The sequence below is a fragment of the Thunnus thynnus genome, chromosome 16, assembly GCF_963924715.1.
Source record: "Thunnus thynnus chromosome 16, fThuThy2.1, whole genome shotgun sequence".
Classification (NCBI taxonomy): domain Eukaryota; kingdom Metazoa; phylum Chordata; class Actinopteri; order Scombriformes; family Scombridae; genus Thunnus; species Thunnus thynnus.
Window position 1 is genome coordinate 18,639,570 of NC_089532.1, and position 22,619 is coordinate 18,662,188.

At 40.2% G+C, this 22,619-nt stretch overlaps 1 protein-coding gene across 1 annotated transcript; it reads left to right on the forward strand.

The window, feature by feature from the left end:
- Positions 1-7,396: 7,396 nt before the first annotated feature.
- exd1 (exonuclease 3'-5' domain containing 1) lies at positions 7,397-11,328 on the forward strand. The gene is made up of 11 exons (XM_067613615.1): positions 7,397-7,729; positions 7,887-7,955; positions 8,091-8,124; positions 8,224-8,300; positions 8,398-8,474; positions 8,607-8,693; positions 8,805-8,909; positions 8,998-9,078; positions 9,179-9,322; positions 9,398-9,589; positions 10,251-11,328. The coding sequence occupies exons 1-11, from the start codon at positions 7,600-7,602 to the stop codon at positions 10,941-10,943; spliced, it is 1,689 nt and encodes a 562-aa protein (XP_067469716.1). The 5' UTR covers positions 7,397-7,599; the 3' UTR covers positions 10,944-11,328.
- Positions 11,329-22,619: the final 11,291 nt, after the last annotated feature.

Genomic DNA, 22,619 nt, shown 5'->3' on the forward strand with positions numbered 1-22,619 from the left:
GTGCAGAACTGTGAGATGTGATTCCCCCTGTAGTTTATTTTTTTCTGTTCAGTCTGCAGAACAGGAAAAGGGTGGACCTTCCTCTAAAGATGTAGGTTCCATTATGAGAGATAAACCGTACCATAGGTGGTCCACATAGGATGTTTTCTTAAGTCTTTGAACTCCTTTATGGAGTCTGCTGACTCTTGTTATACTTTTCCAGGTGGTGAACAGAGACATCAGACATCATACCAGTGAATAACAAGAGGTTGGTTAACACTGGATTCCAAGTGAGACATTCAAGGGCCATAAAACTGTGCTGATGTACAGATTATAAATCTACTACCTACTATAGAACTACTGAATAAAACTGTGACTCAAAACATAACTGGTGTGTTTCCCTAAGGAAGGAAAGACACCCAAACACATCAAAGTTTTAAAATAATATTCTTTAATGAAATTAAGAAATTAAGAATATTTTTCGTATTCTTTTCTTTTTTAGATTCACTCTCCTCCACAAAAATCTCTCCTCAATTCAGCCTGCAATAGATGTAAACATCCTTACATGTAATATAACTGGAACTGCAATTAATCACAGCTTTTATTTGGCCATTAAACATAGAATTTAACCAAAAGGAAATTTTGCGAAATTAGCTCTGGAGCTTTGCGTATGCCCTTTTCCATTTTTCTACTAATTCTAACTGAGTATAACCTCAGGAGGAGCAATACCCACCGTAGGCCAAAGCATATAAGGTGCATACACTTTGAGATAAAATCCCATAGTGAACTCCCTTTGGTTAGGTGTTGGCCACACAGTTTGGATTCATGTATTTCCAGGCAGAGTGAAGTCATGAGAACCTGTATTAACAGCTGTCTAGTTCTGATAAGATAATATGTCTGTTCCCTTTTCTGTCGCTGCTGTTATCAGGCTTGACAGTGATGCCTTAAGCCTGCCCCCATGTGGCTACAGGCACATCTAAATCTGAGATCATATTTTTTGTCATGACATTAAGCCCCAGCCCAATAGGTTCACAGAAATCTACTGCTGAAGTCGAAATAAAGATTGCCACATTTCATATGAGATTTCCAAAAATAAGCAGCATTAGCACTTGGGGTTTGTGCTACCTTTGACCATTGCCTCTTGTGACCAGTGAGTTTCCACCCCACCTTTAACCAACAATAAAGTCCTGATAAGGAAATTTAAATGTAGACAAGGACAAAAGGACATGTACTTCTGCTCGAGGAGTGAGTTGATTAAACTTATTCTAATCCTGTTAAACTTATCTCTCTTATACAATAACACTGTGTAGATCCTATCCAGCATTTTGTACAGACCTCATGCAAAGTTACCAAAGTCAACTGTCTCTGTGTGAGGGTTTTAACTAATGTCGTTATTCTAATTCTCATTATTTAACATATTATTCTTTAAATCATTGTCTTTACTTAGGGATGTACTGCAGGCATACACACACACACAGAGCACTGACAACACCCTACAGGCTCACAAATAAGCATACATACAGACATACTGTATATATGGTTGGATAATGCTCACAGTTGTGGATCACAGTTAATTGTCATTTTATGTAGATTTTTATTATCAGATGAATGCTGTCAGAAAATTGTCAGACTTTCAAATTCTTGTTAAGAGTGAAAGACCTGGGGCTGAAGCCACGCCAGTAGATATTTTGAGTTATTTACTGACCACCTGGGAACATACTGGCCTTTGGCCACAATACCATGATAACTAATATGGACATTTTCAGCATATAGAAATAAAGCAACTTGCCAGAAACCAGTAAAATTAGGCTACTGTTTACAGGTGAATCTACATGCAACAATCATTTTTGCATTTCCAAAACCTTACTTTCTACCATATGTCACCTTTGATAGATGTCAGCCCTGGCTAGTTTCCCTTAGTTCATGGGAAAATGAACATTCTCCATCCATTACTTCTGCAATTCGTACAGTTTAAGGAACAAAAACAACACATGACACACCCATGCCCACACATCTCACTGATGACGTCGCTCAGAAACAGCCTACATCCATGCTATAAACACATTCTTTGTAATTTATTATTCAACTTAATTATCAATATAAGTACACATTCATACACACAATGAGCAAACTGATCATATCAAGGATACTACCTGGGTGAAAAACACAAATTGGAAAAGTTAAAATAATTCATTAGGCCTATGTGCATAACAACCAGCAGATCCTCCCACAACACAACTCTCTTTAATTTACATAACACTACATACAAAACATATGATATACTCCGTTATATGTAGAGCGAAAAAACAAACAAACAAGGAAATGACATAAAATGAAAATAAAACATTATGTGCATAGCAACCAGAGGCCTAGACTAGTTAGCTTTAGCATATCTAATTAGACTAGTATTAGCATCTTGGCTAAATATTTTTGGGGGAAATATATTGCTCGAAGGACAAAAGAAATGCATTTTACTGTGTGCAATTTCTGTTTTCAAATCTGGCCAGTTAAGCCTGTAAAATGTTTATGGGGTTACCTGGGTTTTGGTTATCTATGGAGTTGGGAGGGTGTGACAACTATGGTGTGAACTCTGCGGCTTCACTGTGAGGACGGGACTACTGCAGTGCTGTTGCATTAGCTGATGTTAGCTGGTGATGGTCAGTGAATAACTTCTAAACCTAGGCTGGCTATAGTTTAACAAAGCCTCGTTTTCTATTTCTACACATTTTAAATGCTGAAAATGTGACATGTCGGCGTCGCGGGAGACTTTGAAATTGATACGTTTGTTTGACAGGGCTGCTATGCGTAAATTAATGTCATTACTTTGTCAATAAGTGATAAGTAACGGTAATTGATGACTTTTTGAGTAACTGTCCAAAGTTGTGCTGCACCACGCTTGTGGAACAGCCTTCCTAACCGTCTGAGGGCAGCTCAGACCCCAGACTCTTTTAAAACAAGCTTAAAAACCCTTTCATTCAAGAAGGCTTTTTCATCTTAACTCTTGTTAACTTCTTTATATTAACAGTATGTTTTAACACTGTAGCACTTTGAGATTCTCTGAGTGAAGAGTGCAGTACAAATTACACACATTTTTAAAAATGTATTTTATCTTCTGTAAATGTAAGCAGAAGACATTCATTGTGAGACATAACTCACATACACATTTAGCCGTGTATTTAACATTTAGTTTGCAATTACATTAAAACATTTTATTATTTATTTATCTTTCAGAATACTGCAGAAAACGAAAAAATGCAATCAGACAGAAAGAAAAACACAAGTGGAAGGAGAGAGAAAAAGGGAAGGAGAAGAGAGAAAGGCTGAGGAGGATCGAACAAGGACAACTGGAAGAGATGGAGGGAGGGAGAAAGGAGCAGGAGGAGAAAGAGAGACAAGAGAGGATGGAGAGGAGGAGGAAGGCAGAGAGAGAACGGCAGGAGAGACAAGAAAGGGAAGAAACTGAAGGACAGGAGAGGATGGAGAGAGAAAGGGTGGAGTGGGAGGAGAGAGAGAGATTGGAGAGGAGGTAGGAGAGAGAGAGAGAGACAGGAACAGGAGAAGAAAGAGAGGGAGGAAATTAAATGACAGGAAAGGACTGAAAGGAGACAAAGGAGGAAGGAAGAGAGAGAAAGACAGGAGAGGGAGGAGAGAGACAGGAGTAGGAAGAGAGAGAGACAAGAGAGGGAGGAAACTGGAACAGGAGAGGACTGAAAGGAGAAAAGGGAGGGGAGAGAAAGACTGGAGAGAGAGAGGAGAGAAAGATAGGAGCAGGAAGAGAGAGACGAAAGGGAGGAAATTGACAGGGGAGGGAGGAAAGAAAAAGACAAGAGAAGGAGGAAGATGGAGGAAAGAGAAAGACAGGTGTGAGAGGAGAAGGAAAGACAGGAGAGAGAGGAGAAAGAGAGACAGGAGAAGGAGGAGAGAGAAAGGCTGAAGCGGGAGAAGGAGGAGAGGGAGGAGAAAGAAAAGCAGAAGATGGAAGAGAAGACAGAAAGCAAAGATTCAGTTCCAAAGAAGGGACTTGTGTCAAAGCTGAAAATGCGGTGCCTCAAACACCAGAAGGACCAAATCATCAAAGCGGTTTCCAAGACCTACAAGAAGGAGGCAGCTGCTGATGTTGTTGGAAGGAAAGTCAACTTTCATACTTTGACAGTACATTTTAGATGTCAGATAGGTTTATTATTGTAATTCTGATATTTTCTATCTTTCAGACGACAATCCTGAAATGGAGATGAGAAAATGGAGACAACAAGCTAAGTGGTGGAAGCTTCTGGAGAAACAAACAGAAGAGAATAAAGCACAAGAGGAGGGGAGAAAAAAGAAAAATCAATAGGAGGGAGACGTGGAGGACAAAAGGGAAGTTGGTCTGTTTTTAAAAGTTGTTACTGCGTTCTTTAGCAGGTACAGTAAGTTGAACATGGCCGATGGCCTTTCTGTAAAGAGAAAATTATACTTTGCAGATCCACCTAGAGATGTAATTTCACATTTTTAAAAAGTTAAGTGAGAGAAATGACAAGCATGCAAAATAACAGTAGTTAAAACACACCTAAACAAGTAAATCTTGAAATCTAATACATTTAGAAAATAAATAAATTATGGTAGTTAGAGGAGTAAAGTAGAAGAATACAGAATAAAGTTATTTGTCCTCTGATGATGGGTAGTGGTGGTGGATTTAATAGACATAAGTAACTCAAATATAATACAGAATCTAATATATTATAATATTCTCCAAAAGCAAACTGGTTTCAAAACTCAGAGGTTGTACAATTTTCTCATAGTGCTAGCTGTTAGCACTGGCAACAACAAATCACTCACCTTAGTTTTAATCACTGGCTGCCTCACTGGAGCCCTTGTTCAGAATCTGCTGCCAGCTATGTAAAGACAATCATAAAATCTGCTAATGATTCACCAGTGATTGTTCTAATAGCAAATGGACTGTATGAGTGAGGTGGAAGATCCCTCCCTCGTCACTGAATGTCAGTAAGACAAAAGAGGAAATCGTTGAATTACACAACCAGTCACACTACTCTTTCCGTCAATGGCACATCAGTCGACATCCTCACCAGGCCGTCTCCATGAGATGTCTCAAAACATTTGGTCTAATTACCTATATCTACCTATTGGCTATGTCATGTATTTAATAGGATCTTTGAATACTCAGCCACATCATACACAGTACTTTAACTAGTTAAGTCAGTGCATGTGTCACCTAATATAGATCTCAGGTTTTGCCAGAGTTTAATCCATAATCCATGAAGTTTGAAATTGGGAACATTTTTGATGTTCTAGATAATTGAGTGATATTTTTTGTTTCTGCTCTGTTGTTAGTAAACAAAACCATGTATTCAGGAAAATAAATTGGTTTGATAAAGCGACTTAAGATTCACCAAAAAAAACAAAAAACAAAACCACAAGCAAATTATGTCCAAAATGTTTTTTACTAGCTGGTAATGAGCATGAAGGGGAAATAACTTCATGTATATTGTTGATTCTCAAAACAGCATACTTGTGAGCTTGGGCATATTCTAGTCAATTCTAGCCTTGTTGTAGACACTAATCTGAATGAAGTAATTGGAAATAAAATCCATCTTTCTCCATGGTAGACCTACTGTCACTCTACTTGCATTCTTACATTCACATAAAACATCGCATTGGTCTCCCAGATTCTGTCACTACACGGGTTACAAGTAACTCTTATCGTAACTTAGCTTTTATATCTTCCAGTAACTTTTAGGGATCCTGGTGTTGCTAACGCCAAAGTTTTAAATGGCTTGTCTGTAATTTATGTTTTCATGTGATGGATAGTTTTCCAAATTAAACTCCTATTTGCATTCAACAAAGAAAACTGGATATACTAGGACAACAGCAATAATCTGTATCAATATTCAGTAGGTGCATACTAGTAAGTACGGTTTTCTGCAACTAAAAGAGTGACTTTCAAATAGGCAGAGAGTCCAGTATTTGTATTTGTATCTGTATTTGTTGAGGCAGCAAAATTATTTGTATTTGGTTGAGTGGAGTTGAAGCAAGCAACAGACTAAGCCATCTCCAGAGTGAAAGAAGAGACATCTTGGTACACTCAAGTGCACCAAGACTACTCGAGGGTTAAAGTCTAAAAAAAGTGTTGAAATGTTGCATTAATGTGTAAACAGAACTTATGAGCTCTGTTTGCTCCTGTTTTTGTTCCACACAGACAAAACACTAAGTAGAATTTGGAAAAATAAAGTTAGGTTTGTCTTTTTTATTCTTCCACTGGAAGGCGCCAGAAGAATTGTTTAAAAATTACTACTTTCCGTACTGAAAAGTACTGTACATGTTACCTTTTTAATTGTCTTTTAACTGCAAATATGGTTTTATGAGGCTTATTTTGTTTGAAAGGTTTCAGAAGTCGTGTGAGGTAGGAACCAGGGAGTCGATTAGGAAATTAACAAAGAGCGTTTGAATGCAAGGGGGGGTTTTTTGTACCGTTTATTTTTATATTTATATACTTTATTGAAACAAGGGTAAAACAAATGTACAGCACCTAACTTGAGTCTACAATTACAGACATGCCAGGGGGACCAAAGGTTGTATTAAAAAGTTAAAAAAATAACTTGTAAAGCTTACAGTGGTTATACGTTTTAACAGCTTTTTTGTTTGTACATTCAGATATTGAAGAAATGTATTATTAGAACTGTGAACAGAGATTCATAGTCAGTGAATCCAAACAATGTATTTACCCCAAAGTAATAAAAGGTGATGGTAGATATGATCAACAGTAAATTGTGACAATTTACTCCACAAAAGGTACAATTTACATCAATGTCTTTCTTTAGTTTCTGCAAATAATGATTTGTTGGATAAAACCTGTGAAGCATTTAAAGGATATCTATTTGACTTTGCTAGTCAGAAACGTATGCGGCAATAGCCAAACTGTTTCCCAACAAATATTTCCAACAAATGTGGACCAATATGATAAGGCAAAGAGTGTACTTATGATGAGTGTACTTACTTATTTCCTCTGTAAAGTTGGGCATTTTAACATGGGCGTCTATGGGGAGCCTCAAGTGGCCATTTGAGGAATTGCAGTTTTTAGCGCTTCCACGTTAGCTTCATTTTTCAGTCTCGGAGGTTGCAGAGTTAACAATGGTGAATTTATTCCAGTGCATGATCCTCTGTCTATTCATGATACTTCAGTTACAATTGATACATTAATAACATTAGAGGTAGCCTAGATTAAATGCACATTGAAGAGCTGCTTGAAAAAAATAGCTAATAATTTAGCTAGTTACAGTCAGTTTAGTGTAGTTTAATTTTCTTTATATTTTTTTTACAATCTTGTATGTATGTTTATCATATACTGTAAAAAAAAAAAAAAAGAAAAAAGATATATACATAGATACACATGTAATTACGTCATGACGTCATAAATATGCAAATAAGAACATGATATCATCTAGCGACATCTAGCGTCTTGTCTTGCAGGTTTAAGCTACTTCCCACTGAAAACCAACCGACGTGAATGAAAGGCCTCGGTAGTGACACGGACGAGTGTTGACTGGTGAATATCTCTATTTAAGCTAGCAGCTGAACTGTTTTAGTTGGGTTTTTTTGGTGAAACTACTTTTACATTACCATAAAATGGTTGTGGGCGACGTCGAGTTCCTGAATATCCTCAAAGGGAAACGCATCAAACTGACCCTCAAGACTGCTTCTTACCTCGGCGTCCTCCAACGTATCAACCCCAACAAAACGTTGATTTTGGCGGACGGTTAGATACATTTTTTCATCTTATTATATTTTGTTTAATTAGTCTTTTCAAATTAAATTGTAAAACTGAGCAGTAAATACTTATCCTTATAGAAAATATCCTATTAACGTTAATGCTAGTTAACATTACCTTAACGTTAAATTATGTGTTGTTTCAGTTGTAAGTGGCAGTAATGGGTGTAAATTTCCTGGATCGAAAATGTTCTTTGGGCATGAGATTCTCAATGGTGAGTTCACTCATAATAAGTTATGGCTGTATCTACAACTTAAGCTGTACTATATTATACTGTATGTTTAGAAAAAAAGTATTTTATATAAAGTTCTCATATCTGAAATAACTTTATCTATTACTTAATTAACAGTGGAATTTACCAATGAAGCAAACACTGACAATGGGTAAGTTTTCAACAAACTGAGTGTCTATTGGCAGGTGCTGGCAAAAACACAATGTGCTGGCTCTGGCTTACAAACTGTAAGATTTAATATATTGCACAGAAACATTCATGAGCACAAACTTGAAGACCACTTGACTGTGAAAAAGTTTCAGCCATACAGGAAGACAATCACATTGGGTGAGTTTAATAAAAACAGCTACAAACTCATGTGTTCCAAAGAGAAATCAGCAATCACTGTTGAAAGGATCTGTTTTTTTTTTTGTTTTTTTTGCAGATGATGATGATGAAGATGATGAGGAGTATATCAACTTTGTAGTCATTGACGAGTTTCATGACAAGTTTGGACCCGCTGTAAGTTGATTTGGAGTTCATTTTGGCACATGTAGTATATACTTGGCATATATTTTTGAGTAAGCCAAAGAAAGGCGTGTACAGAGATGTGTTGTTTTAAAAATCTGTAACGCTGGAGTTGCCGTCCTTCAGGTGATGCACATCAAGAGGCAGCATGTGATTGGTGTCGGAGTTGATGGAGTCGAGGTATTTCAGCATGGGAGACTGTGTTGGCTGCAGGTGAGAAGACTTGCGAAACACACATGTTAACACAAGTTAAATTCCTGCTTTGCTGCTTCCTTCCTTTTTTTCCTTATTTAAAAAACAACTTTAACATTTTCATTCATCTAGATTGCCACTAAAAACAAGGTATACCTATTTGATATCCTGTTACTTGGAGCCCGGGCCTTTAAGAATGGTCTCTCCATGATCCTAGAAAGTAAGCACATACTAAAGGTAAGTAGCTCAAATGGATCATAAATTCTGTTGAGTCACACAGATGGTTATTACCATTATGTCTTTGTTGACTGTACATTTGGTGCAGGTCATTCATGACTGCAGAGCAATTGCTGGATGTCTGATTACTCAGTTTGGAGTAAAGTTAACCAACGTCTTTGACACACAGGTAAATGTTCACACATTAGCCTACACATTTCAGAAGTCAGAATCACTCATGGCATAATGCCTCACTTACAGTTTTCATGTGTTCTCTCTGTACATTTAAGGTGGCAGATGTCATGTACTTCTACTCTGAAACAGGAGGTTTCCTCCCCAACAGAGTCAGTACTCTCCAGGAGGTGGTGAGTCTCCATCTGAAGGTGCCCTCCTCCCAGCTCTTATCCCTGCAGATGAAGTCACAGCTCACCAAGGTACAGTGCAAGGTCTTCCCCATGGGACAACAGGAAAGGTGTTTTTAATTGTATCTGTGGTGTGTGGTTTTGCAGGAGGAAACAGAGATGTGGTACAAGCGTCCATGTCCCGTACCCCTGCTGAAGGTGATGGCTCTGTCAGTGATCCACCTGCAGCCTCTCAGACTGATACTGCTGGATGCTCTCATGACTGACTACATGGTCCTGGTGGATTCCTACCTCAACAGCAGCCACTACGCACCTGATGAATTAGGGCACGTAAGCATGGTGGGTTTGTTTACAAGTGAGCTGATGAGCCATAAACAAAAATATGTCATAGTGACACAAATATGCAAATTCCATGGGTTTATAGTCCTCGCCCCAAAAATGTAAATCCTGGCAAAATTTCTATTTGTTGGATAAATGGATATTGATAAACTAAAACACTGCATAGTGGTTTATAATACTGTGAGACTGGATTTTACAAAAGAGAAAAGATGAATCTGTTCTTTTCCTTTTTTATTATATATTTCACACACTACATGGCATCAAAACTGATTAGAAAACCATATAAAAGTATAAAATATTTTATATGACAAATCATTTTTGGCAAGTATTTTTTTCACATTTATCAGCCCCTTATAGGTGACTAAAATGTTAGTTTTAAAAGGACTAAAGAAACCAGAAAATATACACATTCAAGTGAAATCAATCAACTAATTGATTATTTATTTCAGGTCTAATTCATAATAAGGCCTTGAGTGTGTCTTCTTTTTGTTTACTCACCATGATTATAAATGGCGTATGCTTTCATAAAAACCTTGCTAAAGCTCATTTAAGTAAACTGACTTGTCATTTTTGGTTCAAATACAATTGAACTGTTTTATGGTCAATCTGAACTAATACACAGTAGTTCTGAAGCATCATGTCCACCTGTTTGCATCCGTAGGAAAGTGTGTTGGAGTTGCCCAGAGAACTCCGGCAGCTGGAGCAAATGCGTTGCAATCGGCAGGAGTGGGCTGCAGACCACTACCCTGTCACAGAGCAGGGGCTGCTGGCACGCTTCAATCCTCAAACAACTAAGACTCCATCCAAGATCTCACCTGCAGCAGACACACAGCCAGGCTCCTTTGAACCTGCAACTGTGGAATCACCTTCATCAACACATGTGGACTCTCTCCTTCACCAGCCACTCACAAGAGTCACTGATGTATCCTCTGCTCAGTCTGTGGATGACCCAACAGCTCAGGATCCAGTCCCTGCTGCCACTGTGTCAGATCTCAGGAAACAAATGTCAGTAAGTCCCCTGTCTCTAGGTATAGGCAGAGGATGCACAGAGGTACAGATGGAAACAGTGGGTAGAGGAAGGCGGTCATCCATTCGGGCCTTACCTGCGATAGGAAGAGGCTTTCTTCTCCAAATACCACCAATTCAGATCCCCAGAGGGAGCACTGGGGACATGAAAGCTCCTGGTAGGATGGAGGTGGCTCATTCATGCCTTAAGCCCTCTCAAGCAGGACTGCTCCAGCCTGACACCAGTGCTATTGACTTGTTTAAGGACACTTTTGGCTTGAGAGGAGGCAGTTCCTCACAGTCCCTCTCATCCTCACTGAGGCAGTCATTCACGTCTTTCAGATATTGAAAGTGGCACCAAACCCATGAGGACATGCCTTACAAACATTTGCTGTTCCACACTTTGTAATTTCCTACAGTGACCAGTAGATGGCAGTAAATCTTGTGTTATGTGCAAAGGTTTGTTGGATACTAGGTGTTTGTGAAAAGTTGTTTATGTTTGAAAAAAAGATTCTGTTGTTTGGACTTTGGACAGTTTACTGATATATATTTGCATAGTTTGCAGCAAAAGGCATGTCTGTCTGTTCCTGTATTTGTATTCTATTACTTTTATGCCACTAAATCCTTCTCACTTTTGTTGTGATTGAGTGGTAATTGATTGCACTCAGTCTAGATAATTAAAATGTATTGTCAACTCATCATATTCTTAGATGAAAAGAAATATCAATTTTGAAGTGGAGATTGTTTTTATGATTTTTATCATACAGAATATATTCTGATAGCTTGTCACAATGAGTGCCAGCAAGTAATAGTTTTGGATGTTGGATCACAAACTATAACCAAAAACAGCACCACATGCCCATTAAACCTTAATGTGCTAAGCTTAGCGTGATTGATTACCTGTACAGCTTGGCTTCTGTGTTGCAGTTAATTGATTCTGAAAAGCAGAGACGGCCCTTGATGGATCTGCTGGTAATTGGGCAAAAACATTGCTAGCTGACACTTCTTTTTATTACTGATGACCAAAAAAAAACATACGACTTGGCAAAGGCTGAACAGTGAAACTGAGCCTCTGCAGCTTCAGTCATCACTGTAGTTCAGTGATCACAGGTGGCCAACACCTGCCATGTCCTACACGGGCACAAAAAAGCAAATCCATCTAATTTACTGCTTGAGGTGCCTTGCAGAATTTACGGGGGGTGGGGGGGCACTGCGCAGCCATTTTGCCTAGATCATCAGAGGTGGTGTCTGGGATCAAAACAAGGCATGAACATGACAGCAGGGCATTGCTGCAGCCTGCAGCGCAAATGGGCCCCCTGTATTAATCACATCTTATTGCTATGGTTATCTACATGCAGAGGCTTGGGCCCTTTCCAGAGCGTTCTAATTGAAAGCATGAAACAGATAAAGTAGGATTTTAATTAACTGGGAGGCAACCCGGCACAAAGCTTTGCATCTCTCTTAGCAACCAGCTCCTCCTCAGCTTCTGCTAAACACAAGCAGGATGGATCCTACCCATATGCCTCCTTTAACCCTTTTGACAGTCTGTATGTGGGTGGGTTCTGTGTGGAACAAAGGTTTTTTCACATCATCTCAAAGCTGATTCTCTTCAAGTTCTCTTTGAGCTGCTGCACACAAATCTTCCAAAAGTCAGTGCCCTCCCATGTTAAGAGTGACTTTATACGTAGACTCAGTTGCATTTACTTGTTTTGTATGTATTTATTTTTAGGATTCATTACACATACAGTCCTGTACGAGTCTTGTTTTTTATTTATATCTGCGTCACTCAACAGTGACGTTGTGAGGGGGGGCGATGTGTGGGGGATACAGGTCTCTACAGGGCTGTGGAGGAGAGGCTCCTGTCATTGACAACCAGATTGGGGCTCTTATTTTAGAGGACCTTGCATTTCCTCTCCGTCACAATAATGCAGCACTTCCTGTTTCTCAGGCCTGGGAGGAAGGAACAGGGCGCTTGTCACACGGTAGTCACCGCTTCCTCCCTCCCTCCCCGCTCCCCGCTCTCCCCCACCCCCGCTCCCAAACTTCAGACAGTGTTGTGTCCTTCAGGGGGAAAGATGACTGCACCTTCAGCATCACAGCAGGATGCTCCAGAGCTATTTTTAGAGGCAAGTCGGAAAGGTAGTGTACAGACATAAACACAAACTTTAGGATGTCCAGCTGTGTTGATTTAGCATCTGGAAATGGAGGTTCGACTGTGTAAGGCCAATTATTGTTTTGACTGAGCAGTGGAAACAAGGAGACCTGCTGTTTGCTCAAGGTGTAATGAAAATAGGTCACACATAAACAATCATTATCACTTTAAAATGACTCAGGCTTTCCTATTGACAGTTTTAAACTACACACAAATATTGATGTTTTTCTCAGTCAAAAGGTTCAATTTCTGTACCATTATTAAACCACACACAAGTCAGTCAGTAGCACTGGGCAACAAAGCCACTCAGACACATGCCAGACTGCATTATTGATCACTTGGGTTTGTGGCACCCATGTGACGGCACCCAAAACAACTACCTTATTTACTTTCCACCATATTACTGTCATACTGCAGGGGCTCCAGTTACCAACAACACCAAAGCGACAAGGTATTCAGAACAGGCCGACGCTCCTAGGCAACCATCCCTCCTCTTGATCAGTGTTAGGCTACAGATTTGTTCATAATTGATAGGATTTCGTTAATTATTAAGAACTGAGGGATAATGTACCTGAAAACTGGTCCCTTTTAATGGCACCTTATCAGAGTTGTTGTGTTGTTAGCTGGCTTGCACGTCTAAGCACATCTTTAGTATTCATTGCTGAGTTTCCAGACTATATGTGCACATTCAGACCACGGTGCATTTCTCTATTAGGTTTGGACCACTGGACCATCAATAATCACGTTGTTTGTGAGCTTTTTAAATTTGCACTCATGATTTGAGACCTGCCACATAGACATTTCTCAACTAATTAATCACCTTGTTTCATCCGGCCTTAGGTGGCACACTTGGCCAGAGGTGACTTATTTGATTGGCTTGTTGGAAGAACATGATCTTACCTGAGTAGTGCAGCACAAAGAGACAGATTGATGGGCGGTATTCAGCAGTTCATGACTGTGGCACAACAAATTAGATGCATTTCAGCAAAATAATCTCAATTTCATTATTCATGTAACCACATGTAATGTCTTTGTATTTATGAGGCGGGAGGAATATAATCTGATATCAGGTTCCTCTGTGACACTGAACTATTTCCCTGCAGCCAATCTTCCATCTGTTAGGAAAAAACCCATTGTTGAATCCTGCTCAGCACCCCCACAACCACCCTCACCACCACCTCCCACTATTTCTTTCTCTCACATTACAAAATGACCCTCTTTTTCTCTCCCCTGGTCATATTCAAACAGGAGAATGAATACTTAACGTGAAAAAGGCTGACCTATCCAGATGGCCTCTCAAGTACAGCAAAAATGAGAACAAAACACAACATCAATATTTCAGCCAGCCTTTACTAACAGTATGTAAGCATATGTATCCCTGCAGTCAGGAAACCCCACTCAGGAGGACCCCCGAAAATGTGCACATGCATCCAAACAGATGCAGGCGCACAATATGCATCTTTATGAACTGCTGTGCCATGTTTACTCAGGCAGCATGGAGCATCGGGACCTAGAGGGCCTCTCCAAAGGAATCAGCCATATTGTGACCTTCAGCTGGAACAGACGAGCTCAGATAGAGGATGAGTGACAAGGGAGGGAGCAGATGAGAATGCGTTTGAGGCGCAGAGAGCAGTTCTTGCTTTCAGCTGGCCCGAGACACCAGAGTACTCTAATCCATCCGTTTTTCAGAAAGAAAAATTTTGTCCTTCTGACTACAAGTTTAGTTCAGGGGAGAAGTCTGAGGACACAGCAGGATTTAAAAACTGAAACTCTCTATCACATCAGAATAGCAGCTGAACGCTTCTCAGCATTTTGGCTATCACTTTACCAACCACAGAGTGACTGGCCGGGTTTTAGTCCCCGGGGCTCTGCGACTACACTCTCATTCACGGGAGATAATGACAAAACGAGCGGGATGTTAATGATTTGTGCAATGAACATGGACATGTGTCAAATTAATGATCCAAACCTGCCCCATAAAGCTTCTAATGTTCAGAAATGCTGATTCTAATTTCTGTAGCATGTTGGCGTTAAAATTATTGTCTATATGGTAACTTTGGACATCTAAAAAAATCTTCATGTCGTTATAATTAATCTTCTGCAACAGCATCAGTACAAACCTGCCCTCCAGATTTTCTTGCATCGCTGGTTTTGAGAGATTTTCAGGCTTTGCTTGATTGAGAAAGGCCACTGTTGGTCAAAGGAAAATGTGTTTATTCACTAGAATTTTCTGGTAATTAGTTATTAGAATATTGGCAACCCCCTCACCTACAAATGTCTTTGATTAAAAAGATGGGAGATTAGCTTTTGGCAAGTTTGTCATAATTAAAGCCTGCATTGTGTTAAGTAAGTGTGTGTGTGTGTGTGTGTGTGTGTGTGTGTGTGTGTGTGTGTGTGTGTGTGTATGTGTATGTGCATGGATGAGGGGTAGTTGTAGCCATAGGGAGGGTCTGGGAGGAGAAGGGGTGGAGGGGGCTCCCTGTGGCTGGCTGAATTAGTGCCCGCTGGTTTTGCCTGGCAGCTGCTCTCTAGGCCTGGCACGCTGGAAGCCTGGCACTGTGGCACGGTGTTGTCAGGGCCGACCAGCAGACTGTTATGGAAGCAGCAACGCCAGACACACCAAACACAAAATCTTTCACCATAGCAGGCTTTGTCTTCCAACCAGCTTGCCATACTTGCATTGCTTGTTATGGCAATATCACTGGATTAGTATGAGATTAAATTGGGTAATTAAAAAAGGGCAAATTACATTCATGTCGTCAGGGAATGTATAAATGTCATCATAAAATAAGCCGGTTATGACATTTAACCATAATGAAAAATCTGACCATTTATGTATTTGGTCAGGTGTCACATACACTGTGCCTTGTTCCATTATTGTTTGAAGTAAAGTGCCTGTCTGTATGATTCACTTAAGTGAGATGAAATTAAATTTCAACTGCTTTTCTTTGTCAATAGTGTTCAACAAAAGCCCTAAATGGTAAATTAAATGTGATACCCAAAGCAATACCATCTGTTTCAACACCTGCTTTTAACAGCAGTAATATGGAAACCACCAACCATATGCATCTTACAGTCTTACTGAACTTTAAGCATGACATGACGTTGGTGCCATATATCTATCTACTTCATCACCATAGTTAGGACATACTGAAAGTGTCATCATGTATCTGTGGCAGGCCGCTAAAGGTGTTTATAGCATCTCTGACCACTCTTGACTAGAGGGTGTCGCTAGTGGGATTTGGGAGAGATTTTGGGCCTGGATGGGCCTGCCAGGGCCGGCTGGGCCTGGTTTGGCCCAGATGCAGCGGCTTCTGTCCAGGCATGGCACTGGGATATCTGTGGGGCCCAAGCGCACCAGCTGCTATCTCCGTGTCACAGACAGCTGTATCTGAATATTCATACAAAGTGCAGATTAATGTGTGTTTGTTTGGCCCCACATGCTGTGCCCCAAAACAGGCCAAAGTGTGAACCTGCCCAAAGAAGTCATAGGCGTCTACATCTAAATCTACTCCTGAATCTAACCTGTCTGAAAGCTAGGGAGTCATACTGTACAGCAACAAAATGATGAGTTGTTTATTATACTATACAATTAGATTTTATATGTTGTAGCATACTAGCTCATTAACTGTATATATATACTGTCTATTTACTGTATTTTGGCTACTTCATGTTTGGCTGTGGGAGGACAGAAGAGCAGCTGCCTATCTTTTTTACCAGTGGCTACTCCCATGGCTGTCATGCCTCAACTCCTGCTCCGTCCAACTCCTCCTTTGGTAGATGCCATTCATCTCCCGCCAGTAGGAGACGAAGCAAAGACTCACAGGCTCACACAATCACATTCATCCGTGGCTTGATCAACCTTGGCCTTCTTTGAGATGTGTTTTGGAGGGAGTTTCAGTGGGTGTTTGGTCAAATAATCTGCTGGCTAACGGCAATGGAAGCTCTGAATGTGCATTAGTGAGTGTTTTGAGACCGGAGTTCTATAAAATGAGCAGATGGTCTTTACTTCCCTGCCTGAATAAGTGGAGTGAACCAGTGGGCACACAGAGGGAGATTTGTGGGTAAACTGTTTTACCTCCCCTCTCTTTGTGTCGTAATGGGGAAGGCAAAATGGTTGCTAACTGCTGACGGACAATGGCTCGGCCCTAATGAGACCAAAGTGTTCTGGTGCTGCTGGTATAATGAGGATGAAGAGGGGCAGCTAATTATTGCAACCATCTGAAGGTATCAGCGCCAGACTCGTCTACATTTTATTTTTATAATAATACAATACAAAGGCTCCTCCAGTAAAACATATTTGAATCAAATCAATAGTCTTATCTGACACAGGAATTAATGTGAAACAGAAAGGAGTGTCTTATCGCTACAGTTAGCCGTGTACTGTACGTTAATCCATCACAGGATAGTAAAACCATAAATTAATTCTAAATATAATTTATTTGCTCAGGCAGGTGTGTTATGGTCCTTATCTGCTATCAGTTCCAATCCCAGTAACACCAGCTGTAAAACCCGGGTCATGAACGCTAGGGTGCTTTGATTCTTACTGGTGAGGAAGTGGTGTGGCAGTCATGTTTATCTGGTGGTTGTCTTGTTGATTTATGGAGGGAATTGTGTATGTGTGTGTTCCTCTCCCATAACACCCAACTGGATGCCTTTCTTGGGTTTCTAAAAAGGACATCAGAAATTATTAGTGTACTCAATAAACAACCACCTTTTTACCACGTTAAAGCCCTGTCGTGTTGAACAGAAAAACTTGTTCGCTCTCTGTGATGCATTACATCACTCCACTGTAATCACTCGGTAACGATCTCTCATAATGAGCTGGATTATTACCGACTTCTCTTGCGGGGAATGATTGACTATTGGTTGATTACAGAGTGGGTGATATCCTTGGATACGCCGCATACACACAAATATTCATCAACAACAAGTTTGCAGTGATTGCTGTACCAGTGCCCAGACAGAATCAAACTGGATGGTGATGATTGCCCTTGCAGAGTGGGCGCAACACATAAACAGCTCATTTATATACAAAAAAGACCATCTGATTTGACTTGTTGGAAATTCTAACAACATTGTAACAAAGCAATAAAGCAAAGCATTTTTTATCTTGTATGTTACTCTTTTAAATTTCAAATCTAACGGACATTTATTTCATTCACTCTAATGACTCTAAAATACTCATAGTGTGTCTGCACATGATAAAGCTGTAAAATCAAGCACCTATTTGTTTCAATGTGTCAGTGAATGCAGAAATGTGTCATTTTTCATTAAATGAAAGGAGTCATCTTTGCTATTAGTGTCATGGCAAGACAGTGAGAAATCATTTTATAGTTCAAGTTGATTTCCTCCATGAGAAGTTAGTGCTCTAACACTCTAGAGATCCGTTTTTTTTTGTTTTTTTCATTCTCCCTTAAGTAGAGAAAATACTTTATATTGTGTAAATAAAGATAAGAGCCACATGCTATTTCATCTTTTGAAATTTATGGTTGCAGAGTGTGGGTGTAACAGAGCTTACAGAGCCCTAAAAGGACACATTTTTGCAGAGACTAACAGTTTCCCATCAAGGCTCTGCCTTTGCTCTCTGTGGCAGCGAGGCAGCAAGGCCACTTTCCCGTCATTATGAGGGCTCCGCCTGAAAAAGTGAAGCAAATGGTTTCCAGGTTTTACTTTCATATGAAGAGGGAGGGGTGGATGGGGGCTCAGTCACAGGTAGTTCTGTCATCTAAAGAGACGCTGGGCTGTGGGAAAGAAGAAGGAGCCGGGACACAGTAGTAGTGTGTCACAGTGACATGACATGATACAGATAGGGCTTTTTTTTTTTTTTTTTTTTGCCTTATCCTGCACAGACACACATATACACACAGCAAACACATGCACACACACTTGAGCAAAAAATGAATGGGGACCCATGTACACTGTATTTTGCAGTAACATATTTCACTACTGAGATTATCAGTGCATTAGTCTTTCATGCATTATTCTCTGGTTGTCAGCTGAGGCAGCCAATAGAACAATGCACATTGTGTGTCTGACAGTGACAAACCCCTGCAATTCTGTGAGTTACACCAGGGGATGACACCCATTTGGGGGGGAAATGGGTGTAGATTAGGAAGGGAAATGACATAACTTCCAAATTTAATTGTGTCACAGACAAAACTACAGCAGGGGTCCTAACTGTCAGTAAGCTTCATGTCAGCGAGTTTTAACGGCAACATGACATCATCGGCCACAATGTTGAACTGAAATTAGAATTTTTGTGTAAGGAAATATAATCTATGAGGATACATCTATTGCACATATTTTTTCAATTTTTCAGTTTGTGGACATATTTATGAAAAAAGCTTCAGGCTTCAGGCTTTGGACATTTTACTGACTTTCAAGAGCCAGTGTTGCTAGGTGATGCACTGTCACCAATAGAGCTGCAACATTAGTCAATTAATTGATCTGCATAAAACTAATCGCTAACTATTTTCATAATCAATTAATTGTTTTGAGTCATTTTTTCAGAAAAAAATATCCTCTTCGGGTTGTGGACTGTTAGTCGGGATCAAAAGAAGACATGTCACCATGGGCTGTGGGAAACCGTGATCAACATTTGTCACTATGTTTGGACATTTATAGACCGACTAATATATATAAGTATAAAACAACTAATCTATTAAACTAGAAAACGGTCGACAGATTAATCAATAATGAAAATAATTCATTAGTTGCAGCCCTAGTCAACAATGTGGTGCACAACTGACAAGAGCATGTCAAACTGCATTTCCCTTTCCTTAAAATCAGTAATAGTAATTAGTAATACAAATAGTAATTTAAGACAAATGTCCCTTTACAGCAGTCAACATTTGAGAGGATCCATCCCACAGAGAGAGGAAGTTAGTTAGCCTAATGCTAACATTAGTACTGACCCCCACTCAATGTTACTTTTTGTTCATATTATCAGAAATGAACTGTAAACGAAAAGAGTTTAATTTGCTGTTTGAATTCGCTGTTGTTTTTTCTCCAGTCTTGCCTTTTGAAGATAAATTTCTGTAACAGTTGCACTGTTGAGATAATGACCACATCAAAGGAAATAAAAACTACTAAATCTTTTTTAACTTTAATTCAGCATACTCAGCAAGAAAAGTGGGTCCAACTGCAGGACTCCCCCATTGTCTCCTGTCCAGAGGAGAGTCTCATTGTCTGAGGAGGAGCCATATTGTCTACAGAAGGTCCTGTTCTCCTTTGTGCCCTGATAGGTTTACCAGCAGCAGCACGGAATAAAGAGTCACTCTTCTCCCATAGGACAAACAGGAACCAGGCTCAATGTGGCCCTGATGCTTATCTTTTTCTCACATGACTACTGTCTCTGCCTTGGAAATTAAATGCCACGTATGGTATTTTGACAGTCCTTCTGGTCAGACGGTGTAGTCTACTGTGTACAGCACTTAAGTACCGTCAAGTTGACTTCACATCTAATGTAGCTATGTCAAATGCATTAATCAGTTCACACAGAATATCATCAGGTTGAGGTAACAAAGTGGGTTTTTAAGTTGATGGAACGACAACTCAAATACACTTTTTCCAGTGTAGGGAAATACACCTTTTCACTTTCTTGCTGAAAGTTAGAGGAGAAAATACTACTCTCATGTCAAGGTAAATATGTGACTACAGCCAGCAGCCGGTTAGCTTAGCTTAGCATAAAGTAAAGAAACTACCCTGCCTGTGTACTCTGTAAAGGAACAAGATACAATGTATTGATTAGTAAATGTTAGTGGTACTTGAGGGCTGACTTTGTTAATTTTGGACAGAGCCAGTTTAGCTATTTCCATTGTTTCTAGTCTGTGCTAAGCTATCGTTGGCCGCAACTTTAGCTCAGTTATCATACAAAAATTACAGTAATTAATCATTGTTATCCATTTTTTCGACTGTCTGTCTGTAGGAAAGTGAAATGTCTTTCCAAAAATGTAGAACTAGTTTTTTTAACCTGTGAACAATCAATAGATCACAAACTTAAAGTAATTAATTTAGTTCCATTAATATCTTTTGTTGATTTTACCTTTTCTCCTTAATTAATAGGCTTGAATCATGTTCTATATCTAGATTTTGCATCTACAGTGCTCCTGATACATAGCCAGATCTGAGGCTTACAAAACGTCCACCTCACACACTCGGGATGTCCAAAGAGCACTGAGCCAAACTAGCGGTCCTGTTTCATTTGAATCTGTTTGTTCTCCAACAGACACACCTGCAGTAAAAGGGAACAGAAAGCCAACAAAATGTTTTTGGGCTTCTACTGTTATCCAGCATCACACAAAACATCACCCGCTTTCATGTTGTCATCCTGCCATCTTCTCCTGCAGAATACAGGGTGCCATGGTAACAGCTTTTTAAGGAGATTGATGATGGGACAAAATAGGCCTGGCAGGGGGGAGCAGGAGAAGGCCATCTTCTCTACTGCAACCCAGACCCACATGGGACACTCCAGTTCTTGTAGTAAGAGTTGGGTTTGTCTGGGCTAAATAAATATGTGGAAATAGCCAATTTCCAGACCAAAAGAACCATTTTTGCATTTTTTCCTGTATATGACAGAAGAGAATGAAAAAGATCATGGGAGAGAGACTTGAAGCAAGGACCTTGTGGTTAAATAGTCATAAAGCATTGGCCCAAGAGATTTGAATCAGAATTAAGAGATGCAAAACACTGCAAAGAAAAATATGGAGCCAAAAATATATTGAATCCAAAATACAATATGTAATTTGTCAAATTGATGAGCTTCAATTTGAAACCTTTTTCAAGACCCCAGGGATTAATCTTTGCTGCTAAGGAAACCAAGAGATGCCGAGCTAAATAAATGCACACTCATTCCAAATGAGGCATGCAATATTTGTTCCTGTACAAAACTAGAAGCACTCTTGTGATACATTGTGACATAATTTAAAGCAAACATGCTAAGTTTTGCATAAACAATCAAAGCCAGAGAACAATCCACTCTCCTATAAGGGAGGAACTTCCTTTTGATTTCCCCTACACTTGCAGGAATACTGTTATTTTACAGCGGGGGAAGTTGTTTTCGTACTGAATCGCGGCCATTTTTCATGTGCCTGATGACTGCCAGGGTCCCCTTTCCCTCGCCTTGCAACATTTCCTTATCAAAGCAATTTTGTAAAACAGTTACTTATTTGGCTTTATACCAAATTCTGTGTGAGGTTCTGTGTGTATCAAGAGATAATCTCATGGTTCTTACCCGGTTCCCAGCATAATTCAGCCTGGCATGAGGCAGCAGGGAACAACCCAGCTGCAGAGAGGGCCTCATGTGTGACCTGCCCCTGCTGTCCAGGGGGGAATGACTACAGTCATAGTTTGAGGTGGGGGTTTCCCATGTCAAAGCAAGGGGTATGCTGATGTTGTGGGCATACTTTACAGTGTGTTTTTATTTTTGCTCCACTGACAAGCCTCCTGACTCTTCAGAGACCTTTAATTCCTGGTCCCACTCTGCTCTCTGTCAATCTCTGCATCCCCGGGGGTCGTTTCCATCCATGGGAACATAGGATGGGACAGTAGGATTCCCCGGGGGGGATAGTACAGGGAAGCACTTGACAGAAAGTTACGGTGAGGCCAGAAAAGCATAGCTCCATGGTTCAGAAATTCTCTGCTGCAGCCAAACTGAGGTGGGTAGAGGTTACGGGGGCACGTTCCGTAAGTAGCCGACACTCAGCCGGCCTGCAGCTCCCGGTATGGTCAGGCTGTGTGCTCCTTCCGGGAGACCTTGGGAGGATGTGTCACCTCGCCTTAGAATAGGTCACTGCTGTGGGACCTTGATGATATAGGTGAGAGCATGAGGGCTGATTAAGGGCCAGGATGTGCGTGAGACATCCTCTGATG